The sequence below is a fragment of the Bicyclus anynana genome, chromosome 13 (assembly GCF_947172395.1).
Source record: "Bicyclus anynana chromosome 13, ilBicAnyn1.1, whole genome shotgun sequence".
Lineage (NCBI taxonomy): Eukaryota > Metazoa > Arthropoda > Insecta > Lepidoptera > Nymphalidae > Bicyclus > Bicyclus anynana.
This window is the reverse complement of record NC_069095.1, coordinates 6,270,523-6,289,252: the sequence shown is the minus strand read 5'-3', so window position 1 is coordinate 6,289,252 and position 18,730 is coordinate 6,270,523. Positions and strand designations below refer to the sequence as shown.

Sequence of the window (18,730 nt, the reverse complement as noted above, 5' to 3'; positions counted from 1 at the left end):
TATAGAACCGATGATTCATTGTTATAATCGTTTTCGTCGTGTAAAGAGCTCCCTAAAAATGCCGGTTTGTGTAGTTGAATGGCATAAAAAACGGCCAAAAACTTGTAGTTTAGTAAAAATGGAGTAACGTTTCATTTGTAAGTATTTATACCTTAATTTTATTTTTGTATTAAAAGCTATTTATAAAAAGAATCGATTCTTTTGACGGGTGTGTTTGTTAGTCTGTGTAAAAATTACGCGTGTGTGTATTGCAGGTCAAATTTATAGTTGTGTGGAGTGTATGAACACAGAATATATTTAATGGTGTTAAATATTTTCGATGTGTGAGTTTACCTCTTCCCCCTCAAAATAACGAGACTTTTTTGTTGGTGAAATTGGGCGCAAAACAGGTCCATAGTCTAAATTGTCAAAGGATTTCTTGCTGTCATTCTTCTCAGTTCTCAGTCATCAAACATTTTAATTTATAGTCTGTCTGTCCTGTGCTGTCTGTCTCTGTCATTTAGAAACTGACGTCTTGGGGATTGTGTTGTGTGTACAATTTTTTAATAATTAAATTTTGTTTAACTACGTATAGGTTGGGCTTAATATGTTAATTTTTAAATGTGCGCTAATCGTATTATCTTCATCCTATATTTTAGCGTAAGTTTGTTTTATTAAAATTACTTAAAAGTGTTAAACTGATTACAAAAAAACATATTTTAAAGTATCAGTTTCATTACTGCTTTTAAATCTTCCAAATGAATTTCTTAATAGGTTTTGTTCGTTTTAACGACTTTAAAAATGCAGCATTGTAACTTTCTATCCTATAGTTGTAAACGCCAATAAAATACATAATTATTTCTTTGCTGAAAGAAATCTTCAGTGTCGCCTTTCACTTTTTTCTTGCTAGCCTAATCTATTTTATTTTAAACTATCCAATGTCTTATTTTTTCAGTCTTTGTTCTGAAGTGGTTAAAGAAACGAATTTTATTGACAGTGGCCTTGCATTTATGTACATAGCCAGCGGAGCAATAGGTGAGAGCAAAATAATTTATTATATAAAATGTTTATGTTGCAATGCTTTGGAAGTTTCTTTTTCTATAAAAACTGTTACTATAGATTTGAGGCCGACTTAAGAGTTTGTTTCCAAATACAATGTGGAAACTTTTTAACAGCCTGTAGCACAGTATGCACGTTGGATTTACAGAAGTCTTGTAAATCCTACATGACCTAATAAAAATCTTACATGGAAAAAGCACATATTTATCAAGAGGAAAGCTCTATGCATCCTACTCAACAAGATGTACTGGCTTTCAAAAAAAGGTCTGGTCTCTCGCTTGACAACAAACTGCTGCTATACAAGTGTATTTTGAAACCTGTCTGGACTAATGGGATCCAACTCTGGGGAACCGCCTCCAACTCAAACATAGAGATTTTACAAAGGTTTCAGTCCAAGATGCTGTGAATAATTGCAAACACCATCCAAACCATTTGATAACCATCCAAACATACTTGCAATACAATTAATGAAGAATGAGACCTAAAAAGACTAAACAGAAAAGCTCCTGCTGACCTTTAATAAAAAAAAGGATACATACGGCTCAAGTCACTGGATGTGATACCCTCCAAGTCATGACAACATACAGACCATTTGCTGAATGTTTTTTTAATAACTAAATAGATTAGATTGCAATGAAAAAACAACAAAAAAGAAAACATGTACAATAATAGCATGGTCAAAACTTTGAGAAATATTGAATGAATCTTACATGTTTCTAGAGCTGGCATAAGCGCTGGTATCAATAGCCGGTTGGTCTCATACTTTGTGGCCATGTTTTTAGATACCTTTAAACAATTTTATCACAATTTCTAGTTTCAACTATAAGATAAAAGGAAAAATAACAGTTATTTGCATGATAAATATTTTTTGTCAATAACTTGACTATTTATAGCATACATCTAACAAAATCATTTTATAATAAACTAAGGACATAACAATATGTGATAAATTCATTAATTAATGTTATATATTATAACAAAATAAGTATTTTTTGTTGGTGTTTTTAGATTTAACCTTATAGCCAAAGGCAATTTTTCTAATCAAGTAACTTAAAACTCAGCTGTAAATATTTCAATTACGCCATTCTTGTAAAAACACCAACAAACACTACATTTTTAATTTCTATATGTTATGTGTTAGAGTATAACCTCAGTAAGTTGAAAAAACATTCCAACCCCTTTAAGACCCATACTTGTGTATTCAAATAATATATTTAAATAAGCCCTTGATCAGTTACAGATACAGATACAGATGGTAACTTATTCTACTATGGTATTTATTGTATATTATTGAAATGAACTTGTTAGAAACTCTGTTAGAAACAAGTTCCATTAATTTCAGAGTGGGCCTTGTAGGGAATAGCTGAACTTCAAGGCTTGCACAAACTTCTCAGTAAACAAATCCAAAAAAAGAGAACTTAATAACTAACAATATTGTTTCCTACTCAGGTAACTGAGTAAATATTTAACTAACTAATTGGGCAACTGATTTAAATTTTATTATCTCAAATTAATATTGTAAACTCCATGAAAATCAATGAGTTTATAAAAACAAGTAAAAAGTCATACTTACTTCTTAATACCTACCAAGGTGTTTTCAAAATTTTTTCTAAGGAAAGCCATAAACATAATTTATTTATAATTGTTAACATTTGACCTACTGAGGTTCTACTGTATATGTATTATGTATGTATGAGTATAAATGACGTTTTATTTTACAAAACATCCTACTAACAATATTGAGTGCAGTGCTAACCAACATTTTTTTCAGCTGGCAAAATCATCTATGACAGATACCAGCAAGTCCATGTCCTAGGTTCTCTAACCCCAAATCCGAATGTGACATTGTTTGCAAATAGGATTGCTTCCTTCTCAGCCACATTCCTGTCATTGGGCTTCCTGGTTTACTTCTTTTTGTTCTTATTTAAGGTAAGGAATTATATATTATGAAACAGTTATTAAAATATCATAAACACATTAATAATACAGACATTTGGTTCATATATCTCATGTGTAAATTATATCTAATGATAATTGTATATTTTTTGTTTGTTTTATCTATGATATTGATTTGTTATAACTACTATACTATACAATACATACTATTTTACATAAGGGCAGCATATGGTTTGTCATATATTTAATAATAAATTCTAAGGGGTTCACGACGGTGCATGCTCGCTGGTCTGTATCAATAGTCAATATTTATTTATTTCAATTAGGCTTAGTTTACAAACACTTTTGAAATGACAAGTATTAATTAATATTATAAGGTATCGAATGGTGATAATAATTACATTTACGAGGGTTCCAAATGCCCTGGGCCGAGAAGACTCATTAGTATTCAGGAATAAATAGTGAACGCAAAAAGAAAAATAAGTCGCCCAGTAATAATACTATGAATAACAACTATATAAGTTACCGGATTAACTGTATTTTTGAAGACAGCAAAATAGGTCACCCAGTAATATGAAACTTACAAATTAAGTTGTAATACACATGTTATGTATTCAGATTATGTGATATTGGATAATATTTATGGTAAATACCTACTGTATAATTTTTCAATTACATCGTGTACAATACGTATTAAATTCATGTTCCCGTGACATGACGCATACATTACCAATTACCATAGTTAAATATTAATGCGTGTGACTGTACATGAGTACTGAATGTGTGTGAACATTTGCTACAAGTCTGGATATTTAGGTTAATAATACGTCTTTTGTAACTGACCACAGTGTTTCTCTGTTACTGCTATCTGTGTTAACGACCCGCTAGGAAATTGCAACATTTTGCAGCTACAGCATTACAAGATGCACAAATTCAGATAATATTATAATAATACTAGCGAACGCTCGCGTCTTTAACGTAAATCCGTATTTTTGTGAAAATTTCCTCATCATTCATCATCATCATTATCTCTTCAAACCATATATGTTCCCTACTACACAATTGTACTCTATTGCTGAATTACTCTCGGTCAGGAAGCTATATGTTTTAAATACTGTCCTTAGAAAGCACATATCCCTAACTTTTAAGCCTACTACTAAAAGAAATAGATATATTGTTGCAAAAACAGAACGCACCAGAACCGCTTTTGCTCGAAAGCAATATTTTTCACAATCTAGTTATTTGTATAACATACTTAACAGAAAATTGAATATGTATCCATTGAACTTATTTGCTTGCAAAAAAGTTTTAAAAGAATTCTTATTAACATTGAATTATGAAGAAGTGGAATCTCTACTGAAGCGTATTACATAATACGAGTACATTACCCAAGGCATACACATACTATCTCTTTCACACACACAAACACACACACACACACACACACATAAACACACACACACACACACACACACACACATACATGTTTTTATGTCTTTAGTTTTAGTTATACCCACTATGATTAATTATAAATATCTTTAATTACGGCTTGTTATGGAAGAGCGGAGTCTTCTGTCACAGGAGTTTACAACTCTTAAAAGAAGACTCTAGCCTTTAATTATTTGTTACTGATTGATGTTAACGAAATAAACTATTTTTATTTTATTTTATTTTATCATTGATCACCAACAGCTGGACGTAGGCCTCTTGCATTGACTCTCTCTCTCTCTCTCTGCTGAGTCTCAAGCCACCAGCATCCAGCAACCCGCTTGATCCTCTCTCCTAGTGGGAAGTCGCCATTCTAAAAACTTAGGACCCTTCTGATTTCTCTTCTGCTTCTTTTGAAACTCCTAGGTGACTTTGAGCCTTATGAAACTTACCTCACTTACCACCGTTCAAAGATAAGCTTAAGCCAGGGGTCGACCTTTTCAGTTGGATGAGCCAAAAATTCTAATTTACAAAATTTCACAGCTTTTAAATAGCTACTCCAAATTTTTGATCCGGGTAAAGTTGACATCTATAGAGTTTAAATTGGAACTTAAAGATATAAAGCCTAGCCGGACTACTTTAGCATTTTAGTCGAGTAGCGTACTAAACTACTTGCTACTGCCCTAAAATCGTTCTACCTTGTTTGAGTATTGAGACTCGATTAAACTATTTACAAACCTACTCGACTAAACTATTTACTAACCTACTCGACTAAACTCTTGTTGTTCAGACCCGTTTAGTAGCTAAATTTTACGCTACTCGACTAAACTGGTCTATTGTCGTACCTACCCTAGCACAGTCTTTTCCGACTAGTTTGAGGGAAATGGGAATATTGGTCATATTATAAAAATATGGAAAATATCTAATATTAAAAAAAAAAATTGCTAAAGTAGTCCGAACAAACCTGATAAGGCGTTACAGACTAGTTTAGTATTTTAGTCATGTACGAACAATTTTTGTATTTACCGCCCAACACGACTCGACTAAAACATACATACAGCCGAACGTAGAACCTCCTCCTTTTTGGAAGTCGGTTAAAAATACTAAAGTACTCCGAACTAGGCGAATACTTGAAACCTACTTGAGATGCCGATGAGCCGGCTAGTATGTTTATTTGTACACCCATGTTATGAATGTATTATATGTGTATGTATAAATGAGATGCGATCTAACTAGTGCATGACTGTTACTTTACCTTGAGGTGGCCTTCTCGTATCTTATTGCTGTTATATAAAGGAGGGTACTGTTACATACACATGACGTCACTGTAATTGGTATACGGTGTAGAAAGACATAACCGCGAAACCCTATTTCGTTGAACAAGAAATTATGTTGTTAACATTGCGTATAAAGACAATTTTTTTTATGCTTCCTTGTTGTTAGATTACATTCCAGACGAGTTTTAGGTATATTACATTACTAGCTGACGCCGCGCGGTTTCACCCGCGTGGTTCCCGTTCCCTTAGGAATACGGGAATAATATATAGCCTATAACCTTCCTCTGAAAGAATTTTTCAAATCGGACCAGTACTTCCAGAGATTAGCGCGTTCAATCAATCAAACAAACAAACAAACTCTTCAGCTTTATAATATTAGTATAGATATACACTAGCGGACGCCGCGACTTCGTCCGCCCTTAGTCCTCTTTCCTTTAATCCAGCCCTTACAGTAGTATCGGTGTAAAAATGGAGTAACTTCTCCCGTTTTCCCAACATTTCTCTTCACTGCTCTGCTCCTACCTGTCAAGGAGTATGAAAAATAATTGTACCGAGTTTCATTGCATACGTACGTACCAAATGTACCCATTTTAAAAGAAATTATTTATCACCTGTCTCGTTTCCATGCAATGAAAACCATGAAAATATTGTAAAACACCAAGTTGTATTTTTTCCAGGTGGATGAACAATGCCTGCGGGCACTAAACATATTTATATGTGGGTTCGGAACTTTGTACATATGGGTGCAGGTTGGTTCATTATATTTTTATTTTACAATGTTAGTTTTGAGCTTGTTTAGAGAGTGAAAAATATTGTAGTAGGTAAGTATTGGCTGGTGGTGGTTGGTGGGAGGCTTCGGCCGTCGCTAGTTACCAACCCTACCAGCAAAGACGTACCGCCAAGCGATTTAGCGTTCCGGTACGGATGTCGTGTAGAAACCGAAAGGGGTGTGGATTTTCATCCTCCTTCTAAAAAGTTAGCCCGCTTCCATCTCAGATTGCATCATCACTTACCATCAGGTGAGATTATAGTCAAGGGCTAAGTTGTAAAGAAAAAAAAAGTACCTTTTTTCATATTACTTCACCTAATGGTAAGTGATGACGCACTCTATGATGGAAGCGTACCAACATGTTAGGAGTAGGATGAAAATCCACACTTCTTTCGATTTCTACACGACATCGTACAAGAACGCTAAATCGCTTGGCGATCTTTGCCGGCAGGTTACCAGTCAGACCTAGACCAATTAAGAAAACAGAAATTGGCCCAGCCGGGGATCGAACCCAACCCACCAATACGCCACGTCAAAAAAGACCAATTCCATTTACCATAATGGCCAATCTGCTTGTTTTTCAATTATGATTTATAAAACTTTTACTTAAATATTTTTCTTTCCAGTGCATCATAACTACATTTATTTCCACACTATTCTATGACAAACGGTTGACAGTGCTGAGGCAATGCCTTGCGAACGTGAGCTTCCTCTTCCTAGTTATAATGGCAATATTTGGGACGGTATCTTCATTTTTGCCTGAAGGTAAGGATAACGTTCACACATAAAGTAACTTAGATTTAGTTTTAAGATTTTGCTTTATCATGTTGTTTTAAGTAATTTAAATCCATATGTATAAAAATCAATGCCACTTTTTGTTGTTATTTTATAACTCAAGAATTATATAGTAGATGGTTTTGAAGTTTGCACAGAATTGGTCGAGCGGTTCTTCATATAACACATTTTTTGTAAGAAATTAATTCAGGGGTAGGGTAGGGGTGGGGTAGGAGTAGGTAATATAATTAGTCACTACATCGTTTTTCATCTTATTTTCGTTTTTGCAAATATCTAACATAATTTTTTACAACGAAATTACATAATATATAAAGTTACATTAGTATAGTAGTAGCAACGTATTTTGTTGAAATATTTATGTTAGATGATTGTTAAAACCAAACATCATTGCTACTTGATGTAAAATGGCGTAGAAATATTTATGTTAAAGGATCACAAAACCGAAAATACCACGAAAATCGATGTAGTGACTCATTATTTGAATAGTACACTGAGTCACATAATAAGGTCGCAGGTGATAACTTGTAACAAATAAAAAATAAGCTTTGATACTATAGCTTGGTAAATTCGTTCGTAACACTACCGATGGTCCGCGCGGGCCGGGGGGCGTGTAGCGATGAATGAAAAACCCACGACTGATGCACCTTACTTCCCCGCACGCACGATTTCACACCCGCGCAGTCTTTCCCCCCGTCGCCCGCATATCATGGGAGTGTCATCAACGAACTTGCCAAGCTATAGCATAAAGTGTACTCCATTGGTTGCAGGTGGTGATTCCAGCGGCGCATACGTGTGCCACGTCGTCAGTTCCCTGTGCAGTTACGTGTTGACTGCCATATTCTGTATATTCATATTGTCCTTCGAAAAAGATTATGAATATTTTTCTGAGGTGAGTCTTATTCTCAAAAAATCTTATAAATACACTTAAAGCCTCAATAGCTCAGCGGTAAAGGGCCCGGATTTGAATTAAAATGGCAGACAACAACCTTGAGTGGAGTCACGCACTTGTGATCGTTGTGTGTCGGGTTAAAGACGTCTCTGACAGTTAACTAACACTCCCCTTTTCCACTCCAGTCACTCTCCCCGCCTATCCCAAGTAACCCATAGAGACTTACACAATTACACAACAAGAAATGTGGACGGCTCGAACGCCACGAGCATACTAAAGCCAACCGATCGCTACCGCTCTCTTTAGAGTAGTCTCTTTAGTAGGGATTTATCCCTACTCTTTACGGAAAGAAGTCGCGCCACCTAGCGTCGGCACACGCCAACACGAGATTAAGCGACGTCATATCCGTCTAAGACTACTATTTTCTACATGGGCTCTCCTGACGGGAGTACGTCCTCGGACTTCCCTCATTTCTCTGTTCCTAATAAGCAGTTATCTGTAACAGAACTTGCACAACTCCTGAGACATGGGTATGACAAAGGAAACCCCCTGAGTCATATTGGTATAGATTAAAAAGTATAATTTTTTTGCTTGCAGGGTCTACGTTCAGAATTATTGCTCGATGACGCGTGTTCTTTAAACAATACGTCACTCTCGGACGACGACAGCATATTCGGATCTCGGGAGCTCCTCTCAAACTCGATAGTTATAAAGGGGAGCATCGCTTGCGGTAAGACCTCCTGACCGGAGTCCGTGCCCTCCCCGGGCACGGTACACCGGCATACACCCAATTATGCCCCCACTAGATCCTATGGTAGTTTTAATAAATCTCATGTAGAATTAGAAGCGGATAAGGGAAACAATAATCTCGAGCATATCTCTCCAATTAGAGATAGTAATGCAGATAATGACAGTGGTATGTCGTCTGGTGAAAACGACGACTCTGTAAGATATAGTTATAATAAACGTGTTAGTGTTAATGTTAGTCCCGTTGTAAAGGATGAAATATTAAAGTGCCTAACTAATGAAAATCACAGTGCTGTGCATTGGAATGAGATTCCAGGTTGTTCTAATGTTAATAATGATAATAATTCGAGTACAATCGAGTTCAATGATGTTCTCGATGGCGGTCGTACGATCGATTCCGATTTTATTGTGATAAACCTTTCGCGTGATATCGACGATGTTTGCGATTCCGACAAAGAATTAGTTGGTACAAATGTTTATAATGTCGATTGTGATAATTCGAACGTTAGCGTAGATAGCCAAAGTTTAGTTCCTGTTGCTAACAACGAAATTGTGAAATCGGAGAATCAGAAATTGGTAAGTTTGTCCCTCTCGATACTGTTAGCCGCGTTGTTGCAAGCGATGCGGTGTTTCGCCCAATTCTTAGAGGACATTGTGGCACCACAAAGATTGTAATGGTCTAAGATCTGGCATAAGAAATATATACACTCATCTGGTATTTATTTGGTATCATTTATTTCATAACCCGAATAAATAACCGATAAGGGTATATATTCCTAATGCCGGATCTCGTATTATAAGCAATTGATTGTGTTCCAAAAAATATTTTTGTGCAGTATTTGTATTCGCTAGTTATACGAATTATTAATTATACTATTATCAATTACAAGATGTCAATATATTTAATTACCCTCTTGTAAATTATTGTGTTTTATTTCTTTATGCGATTTCAGAAATATAGGTCATCTCTCCGACTTGTATTTTGTGGTGTTGTCAGAATTGCACAGTTTTTGTATTGTTTGTATAGATAATACAAACAATACAAAAACTGTGCAATTCTGTGTTAACTCCCATGTGTTACTAACATGAGTAGATAATGCAAACCTTTAAGATTTCAAAGCCAATATCAGGTTCTTACCATGTATCTTTTTATGGCTGTAATATGTCTGTCCGCATAGATCTTAAAGACTTCAGAAAGAAGTCCGATTTAATATTTTCTAGTTTACGTTAGACTAGGTATACTCTAACTTAGGAAACAGTGCAAGTTTTATCAAAATCTGTTTTTTGAGCTATAGAGTTAAGTATGTTGCAGCATGTCTAAAGCATACCAAGGGTGTAAATAAGTACTCCAAAAGTTAATTTATAATTATAATAATTTAATAAATAATACCGAATAATACACAAATGAGACTACTATGCACACACAACAAATAAATTATGAGGTTAAATAGGTCATTGGAACACTAAAAAACGTACTCTATTTATTGTCTCAACGTTACTCCATAGTTTACAACGACGCTTCGTTTATCACTGTGATCAGTCTGTTGCTAGCATTATGGCACTTTTTCTTCCACTTCACCTCGGTGCGGTGTTCCGGGGAGTGGAGCTGGTTACTGGACGGTTGGGGCGAGTTGTTTGACACTACGAATGACCACCGTCTGCCTCTGCGCTCGTTCAAGGGGAGCTCAGCAATTAGGTTGTTTTCATATTCGCTTAGCATTAAATAGTTCTCCACCTGGTAAAAAATATCGAGGTTTAATAGAGCATTTCCAATATTTGTTTCACTACTCTACATTCATCATTATCAACCCATATTCGGCCCAAAGCTGACCTCGAGTCTCCTCTCAGAATGAGAGGGGTTAGGCCAATAGTCCTCCACGCTGGCCCAATGTGGATTAGCAAACTTCATACACTTAGAGAATTAGAAAAATTCTCTGGTAGGTTTCCTCACGATGTTTTTGCTTCACCGTCTGAGACACGTGATATTTAATTTCTTAAAATGCACACAACTGAAAAGTTGGAGGTGCATGCCCCGGACCGGATTTAAACCCACACCCTCCGGAATCGGAGGTCATAACTGGCTTGCTATTAATCGGAAGAAACTATTAACAATGGAGTGCTTTCGCCTATACACTTTTTTACGGTAATGGTTATAGGACCCACTCGGTGATACCCTAAGGCCATTCAGGCCATGTTGACCCCATAGTATTACTTATTACTACTATAAAAAAAAACAATAATCATAAATTATAATATATGTTATATAGTAGGTACCATAAATATAAAACTCATATCAGCTGATAGAAGTCTACTGCAGGACATAGGCTTTTAGACTTATTCAGTGACTCACTGCGACTCGCTTGATGTCGTCAGTCCACTAAGCTGGGTTGACCACATTACTACTGTAGAACAAAGACTTTTGTATGAACTTTGTGTGGCTCCCTGCGATTCATTTGATATCGGCAGTTTACCAAGTCGGTTGTCGACCCATCAATTATCAAAAAGGAAGGTTACCTTATTGCAGCTAGTAATACAATCACCGCCACAGTCCAAGTCCTCCAGCAGATGCTCGGGTATGTCTAGATCTAGGTCTAAGTCTAGGCCGCCCTCCTCGCTGATGCAGGTCAGCTCGGGCGGTATGTTGGGCGGCGGAGAGCCCAGACTGCCTGGCCCGATGCTGTCCAGCAGCAGATCGCGTCCAGCTCTGCCCGGTGCTACCAGCTCAGCTCCTAGAACTTACAAGTGCAGAGTTATTATATAGAGTATCGATCCGATGTTGCTTCATTTAAGACGAGGAGGGATGCGCTGAGTTTTAGTGGGTATTCTGGTCCTTTGGCCGGTGAGACCCACATACCCTTGAGAGGGTGCCGTGGAGTCTTACGCGACACCTTCGGAAGGATGCGACGACGCACTATTGGTAGTGCGTTGTGTTGTGTCGTTGCAACGCAATAACCTGGGTTACGATGACGCTCGTAGCGTCAATAACCGCCAATATAAGTATACTACAATAATCTTTTATTCTTGCTAACAATACTAACATTAAGCTTAAGAAATCAACAAAGTATACTATTGTAACGCTGAGGAATAAGGAAAGGCTATAATATATTAGTACCGGACGATGACGCCTTCGCAGCGTCTCCACTTCGTGCGACTTGAAATTCTTGTCAGAAATGCCGCGGGAGTCACGGATTGATCGGTATGTAATTATTGGAGTAGCATGTGTTAGTCCAGAACTTGGTAAATATCCATCTATATTTACCAAGTTTTTTGGCGTGACAAAGTAACAAACATACACAATATTTTGCATTTATAGTATTGGTGTGATGATGCTCACCCAATGCAGTGGCAGCGCCAGTGGCGGCGCGGGGCTCGTGGTCGCGGCTGCGGCTGCGCGGCGCGCTGCACGCCGATTCGCATCCTATCCCTCCGCCGTTTTCTCTGAAAAAATACCTCTCGAATTACCCCCATTTTTGTGGTTATACCCACAAAAATGGGGGTAATTCGATACGTACTACCTAAAATGTGAAAACGCTGAATACTTTCTTGTAGTATAGGTATAACTGAAATCACGCTTCCGATTCCTTACGTAGTAGTTTACTATGACTATGATTAAAAACGCAGTCACAGAGGCGTGAGTAAATCTAACCAACTCACAGAATCCCACTTGAAAATAATTTTAGGTTGATTGGATCAGGTGAGTCTAAGCTCATTGATATACCTACTGAAAGAGGCCCGTAGTGCCAGTTTAAAATAAGCTAATGATGAATTGAAGGCTACTTAAATTCTTTACGGATATTGAAGCCACATCCTTAGATATTGGATTTCGCCTGAGCGGTTGGTTGTGCAGGGCAAGATCGAAAGTGAAAGATTCAGAGTGATCTATTTCGTCAGGACAGCACAACAATCGTTTATGGAACAGTGTTTCTACTCGTATAATGCAGCCATTTGACAAAAGTGGCATCGTACATCGATGTAACTACGACTACTTTGAGTCAAGAGTGCACGGGTAGGTAGAGGATAAATTTAAAAACAAGTAGTCATACTTGGTGTGTTTTTGAGCGACGCTGCGGCGATGCAAGTCGATACAAAACAGCGACAATGAGCCGATGAGCGAGCACGTGGAACTGAAGTAGTATCCCGCCTTGCCGCCGCATCCCACGTTTATGTATCCTGAAATGGAGAAACAAATAGGTACCTACTCGTACATCATAACTTAATACTATCCTCAAAACAACAATTGGCGGCCTAAATGCGAAAAGTTGTCCTATCTTCCGCAATTCAATTAACTATAATTAAGTAACTACTTAGGTACCTGTCGTTCATGATTGCATTACGAACGCTGAGGTCCTAGATCTGGTAATAAAATATTGTTTGATGGACTTATGCATACAAAGTAACCCGTGTGACTTTGTTGAGAAGGCGGGTTGATCATCGCAGGGTTAGAGTTTTCGCATGGTTGTCATTGCTATCTGAACTGAACTGACACGTTGGTATCTCAAGGTTAGCTAGCGATCTCGCTCTCGAAAGCGATGTGATGGTAGACTTTTTAATTGACAAAACGAACAAGAGAGAGTCAAGTACCTACAAAAGGTCATGTTCTTCAGTGAACATCCATTGGCTGATGACGAAGATGATAATGGTAATGTTTACCAGAGAGCGGCACGCCGATCGCAATTGGCACCGCTTGCGAGCACTGCACGAAGCCCCACGTGCGCGCGAAGTTGCGGGACCGCACTCGCTCGTACGTGTACATCTTCAGCGAGTAGTGGTAGCCGCCGCAGAATATACCTGAAATGAGAAAGGAAATTTAAATTTAGAATAGCAAGAAACATGTACCGCTTGCGTTTGTTTTTAATTTAAAGTCAAGCAAAGGTATGACCGCATAACATAACACATTAGAGCGTCGCGTCGTTGCATTTTTTAACGACGACGTTTCAACGGATTTATGAAGAAAGATGAAGTGAGAGGAGAGTGATGTGCTGCGCTGTGGCGAATGACTGAGCAGACGTCGTGCGTCATCACAACGTAGGCGGTAGGCGTGTAATTTAATGCGTCGATAGATCGTAGAAACGACATAAATGTCCTAACCAAATAGTTTTTCTAAAATATGGGCAAGCAGTTTAATATTGATATGAGAAGAACATAGTAATTTTTTTTTTATTCTTTACAAGTTAGCCCACGTCTCACCTGATGGTAAGTGATGATACAGTCTAAGATGGAAGCGGGCTAACTTGTTAGGAGGAGGATCAAAATCCACACCCCTTTCGGTTTCTACACGACATCGTACCTGAACGCTAAATCGCTCGGCAGTACGTCTTTGTCGATAGGGTGGTAACTAACCCCGGCCGAAGCCCCACCAGCCAGACCTGGACCAATTAAGAAAATCTTAATCTGCCCAGCTGGGGACCGAATCCAGAACCTCCGTTTTGTAAAGCCAAGGCGCATACCACTGCGCCACGGAGGCCGTCAAAAACTGGATGTCGCTTATGCGACATGACATTTTCTTTATTATTTTATCATTTTACTGCGTACATATAGACAAAAAGGTAGGATGGTACATGGTCTTGAAAACTAACCATAAATCCAAGCGAACATCACATAACCGCTGTATGACCCCTCCACAGCAGTCAGCGCCATAGTGGCCAAGCCACAAACAAACACAGCAGCTTGCGTGAGGTACTGCCTCGCTATCCGACACTCCGCCGAGTTCTGTCGCACCAGCAGACCGAAGGCAGCACAACCTACCGCCCACCCCAGGCCTAGGTACGCTTGTAGCAACTCTGCATTGTCACCAAGACCTGGAATGTTAATATTATCATTATCATTAATTATTATATCCCTATTTTAAGGGCTTCTCTTCTTATAGGTCAGGGATTAGCTTAGACACACCACGCTGCTCCAAAGTAGTTGGACGGGCTTGGGTGACAATGTTTGTCTATACCTGCGATCATTACCGAGACCGATTTGTTTGTACGTCCATGCAAGACGCCAGCAGTGGACGTCAATCGTCTGTTAGCGATGATGATGATGATGATGAATGGTATAATTCATCGATCGATCAAAGATCGAGACCGACGGCTTATCGTAATGAGCACGGGGGTGTAACACCAACTTTCTAATTACGTTCTGAGAATTTTTTCCGGTTCTTAGAAGAAAATAAGCTCAGTAGGTATTTCAGAGCATGATCTAGGACTTGAACCTATAACCGTGTGATTTGAAACCACATAGGTTAACCACCACTGAACCAACGAGGTACTCATAATTCTTTTACAAATTGAAGGCGAAAGGCTATAGTTATTGGTCATATTTTAAAGAAATGGGAAATATTGGTTAAACAATACAGGGTGATTCGGTCTTTAGTGCGGATATTTTTTTTCGTGGTTCTGTATCATTAATAGAATATAAATCTACAAACAGTTCGATACATTTTATGTAATTTTTTTTTTAATTTATGTCTCTAAAATAACAAAATAATGTACATATTATTACTAAACAAGATATATTCAGCTTAAAAGTGATCTGGTGACGTCCTTTAGGTATCAAACAAAAATAAAATAAACGCACAATAGGGTGACCCTAAAATTCTGTTCAAAAGTAAATAACTTTAGCTAACGATAATTTTGTTATTTTTGAGTTAAAAAAAAAAAGAAAAAATACGTGATCATTAAATTTTGTTTATGTACAAAATATAAAAATATCCGCACTAAAAAAATTTTCTTCCTGTATATATGCTAACGACGTTGAGTTAATAACGAAATTATTTTACTCGTAATTATTAATTACGTATGTAGGTAGGTAGGTACCTACATCTCCAACATAAAAGCTTTTTTTCTTCTTTGTGTCAGCCACTGACGATCAAGTTATCTCACGTGCCTGCAGCGCTAACGGCTTGACGTCCGATAAAACTAATTATGTGTTGGTCGCGATCGACATGATGTCATGCACATAGAGATCAACACACGATTAATTTTATCGGTTGTCAAGCCGTTAGCGCTGCAGGCATGTGAATGTAAGATTACTTGATCGTCAGTGGCTGACATTAGTTTCAATAGTAGTAGGTATTGCGTTTCATACCTAACGTTTCATGTTATGACGTGAGGTATTTTTGTATCTTTATTTCTCCTTTTTACCAATAAAACAATCTGATAACTATCTGCTTATGTGAAGGTTAAAAAGATGACTTACCTTCCTCCTCGGCGTGATAAGCCAAGTAAAATATCGGCGTGTTGATCCCAAATGCCGATATGCCGGTAGACATGAGCAGGATTCTCACAGTCTTCGATCTCAGAGTGGAAAAGTCGAAGAAAGGTTGCCTGTCGTCGGATTTGTTTCTGTCTTTCATTTTCCGCTTGATTTTGTTCTGGTTCTTAAGGTGTAGGATGGCTCGTCTTTGTGGATGGTATAAGGAGGCAGAGCGGTAAAACATGCCTAGTATGAAAGTGAGGAAAACTACTCCGGTCACTGCCTGTAATCCTAATCGCCAACCGATTGCTCTGAAAATTTAAATGATGCAATTAGTGGAGAGCCGAGATATCCCAGTGGATATGACCTCTGCCTTCGAATCGGAGGATGTGGTTAAAATCCGGTCCGTCCGGGGCATGCTCCTCCTTCTTTTCAGTTAATTTTAAGAAATTAAATATTCACGTGTTTCATACGATGAAGGAAAAATATCGTGAGGAAATCTACATACCAGAGAATTTTCTTAATTCTCTGCGTGTGTGAAGTCTGCCAATCCGCATTGGGCCAGCGTAGTGGACCTATTAGCCTATCTCCTCCCATTCTGATTGCAGATCTTGCTCAACAGTGAGTCGAATATGGGTTGATAGTGATGATTAGTTAAGAAAATGTTTGGCAGCGATGTGTGTACCTAAAGAATTACCTACTGAATGCGGTAATAATATTATGTGTGTACCTACCTACCGATTATGATAATTGATACCCCACTAGATGTTAAATGAAAGCAATCGCCTATAACAGAGCAACACTTCGTACATACTTGCTGGCCTATTTCATTTAAATAATGACCTTCATATCAGATTTTGCTTGGAAGCAAAAACAAGCGTGGTGGTAGTAGATACTTCTTAGGACGAGCCCTATCATAAATAGTTCTACTTACTTCCAGTAGTTATCGGCGAACTCGGTGTACCTATATACTTATAGGTATGTTTTATTTTTTCAGAAAAGTAGCATAGTATGTGCCATTCCAAATTGCAGCCAAAACGGTTCAGTAGCCGCAGCGTAAAGGAGGAATAAATATATCCACAAACTTTCGCCTTTATAATATCAGTGTGTTTTTTTCATTCTGGTCGCTTTACGCCGGCCTACATTGATAAAATAAAAATCACACGCGCTGCAGATAGCGCTCTAAAGGTACTTGACAGTCTGTGGCCGGCGTAAGATTGAATACTAGGTACTATTTAATACTACCTGATCGCAGCTTTGATGAAGGTAGACATGACGGCGATGCCCAGCCCGCTGCCGCTCACGATGAAGATCTCCACCAGCTCGCGGCGCCGCTTGAAGTATTGCGCCACCATCAGAGTGGAGCAGTCTCGCGTCAAACCCACCCCCACACCTACCACCGTCCCTGAAAGATAATGAGAAATGTGTTAATCAGAAGAAACTCTTTATCATGCCTATTTTATTGACTTACTATAGAGCCAGGCCTCTCTCCATACAGGAAAGATTTGATGCCGCGCCGACTATTGGAACACAATGCTAGTCGGCGTGACAGGTTTAAGGTGATAATGTTTGATGATGATTAATATAAAATAGCTTTATAACAGTCACTATCAAATTAGTAATTATCCTAAATATCGCGAGTTTAACGTGCTTCTCGAATCAAGAGTGTATCATCACTATCAACTCATATTTGGCTCACTGCTGAGCTCGAGTCTCCTCTCAGAATAAGAGGGGTTAGGCCAATAGTCCACCACGCTGGCCCAATGCGGATTGGCAGACTTCACACACGCAGAGAATTAAGAAAATTCTCTGGTATTCAGCTTTCCTCACGATTTTTTCCTTCACCGTTTGAGACACGTGATATTTTAATTTCTTAAAATGCACACAACTGAAAAGTTGGAGGTGCATGCCCCGGACCGGATTCGAACCCACATCCTCCATAATCGGAGGCAAAGGTCATATCCACTGGGCTAACTAAGAGTGTATAACACCACCTAATTCCCACTCTGGACTAAGATTTTTTTCTGGGAATTTATTGTCGAAGATTAATATTCGCATTCGCAGATTCGCATAGGCCATAATATTATTTTCGACGAAAGCCTATTTTAGTTTTTTTTTTAATTGTTATCGGACCAGCAAAGCATGGCGGTTTAACGATAGGTACAATAAGACACAAAAATGTGTCATGAGCATATTTTAATCTCTAATCTATCTCTACACAACCTGTAGATATAGGTACCTCTTTCAAGGACAGATGTTAGAGCTTAGACCGAACACGCTGCTTCAATACGATTGGCGGATTTATTGGAGTAATGGTTAATTCATTAATGACCAGATAAGTGATAAAAACAGCTTAACGCCGGTGGCACTGATGTGTCACCACCGACCAACTCTTAGCTGGGAATTTTACTGTAAATTCCTTAGAAGACAGAAAAACTCAGTGTCTCATAGCCTTAACCAGGATTCGAACCCAAGCCTAACCACTGGGCTAAAGAGGCAGCAAAACTTTTCTAGGTACGTTAAACAATAGCCAATGGAAAGGTTTTCTTTTCAATTGTAATAAGAACAGCATTACGATTGGCTGTGAATGGCACAAATTAAGGGTGCCGACGATCGGACAGACGTGATCAAATTATAGGATTCCAAACAGTCTTTGAACGTTTAACTTGGATTTTATCTCTACGGGTATCAATAGAGATCAGTTTTACA

The 18,730-nt window shown here is 38.1% G+C and overlaps 2 protein-coding genes across 7 annotated transcripts in view; one reads left to right on the top strand and one right to left on the bottom strand.

The window, feature by feature from the left end:
* Window positions 1-485: 485 nt before the first annotated feature.
* Window positions 486-9,760, top strand: LOC112045793 (uncharacterized). The gene is made up of 7 exons (XM_024082127.2): window positions 486-639; window positions 935-1,014; window positions 2,810-2,967; window positions 6,317-6,388; window positions 7,035-7,173; window positions 7,971-8,092; window positions 8,690-9,760. The coding sequence occupies exons 1-7, from the start codon at window positions 587-589 to the stop codon at window positions 8,834-8,836; spliced, it is 771 nt and encodes a 256-aa protein (XP_023937895.2). The 5' UTR covers window positions 486-586; the 3' UTR covers window positions 8,837-9,760.
* Window positions 9,761-10,194: 434 nt separating this feature from the next.
* The window catches only part of LOC112045798 (monocarboxylate transporter 10), a 68,631-nt gene continuing 60,095 nt past the window's right edge, over window positions 10,195-18,730 (bottom strand). For all 6 annotated transcript variants that reach the window (XM_024082170.2, XM_052885071.1, XM_024082158.2 and 3 more), the window contains 8 exons: window positions 17,267-17,426; window positions 16,025-16,332; window positions 14,416-14,637; window positions 13,490-13,627; window positions 12,883-13,009; window positions 12,174-12,277; window positions 11,354-11,574; window positions 10,195-10,574 (listed from right to left, as the gene is read on the bottom strand). In XM_024082170.2, the coding sequence (XP_023937938.2) occupies window positions 10,347-10,574; window positions 11,354-11,574; window positions 12,174-12,277; window positions 12,883-13,009; window positions 13,490-13,627; window positions 14,416-14,637; window positions 16,025-16,332; window positions 17,267-17,426 (1,508 nt within the window). In that variant the 3' untranslated portion in view covers window positions 10,195-10,346. The remainder of the gene's footprint in view (window positions 10,575-11,353; window positions 11,575-12,173; window positions 12,278-12,882; window positions 13,010-13,489; window positions 13,628-14,415; window positions 14,638-16,024; window positions 16,333-17,266; window positions 17,427-18,730) is intronic.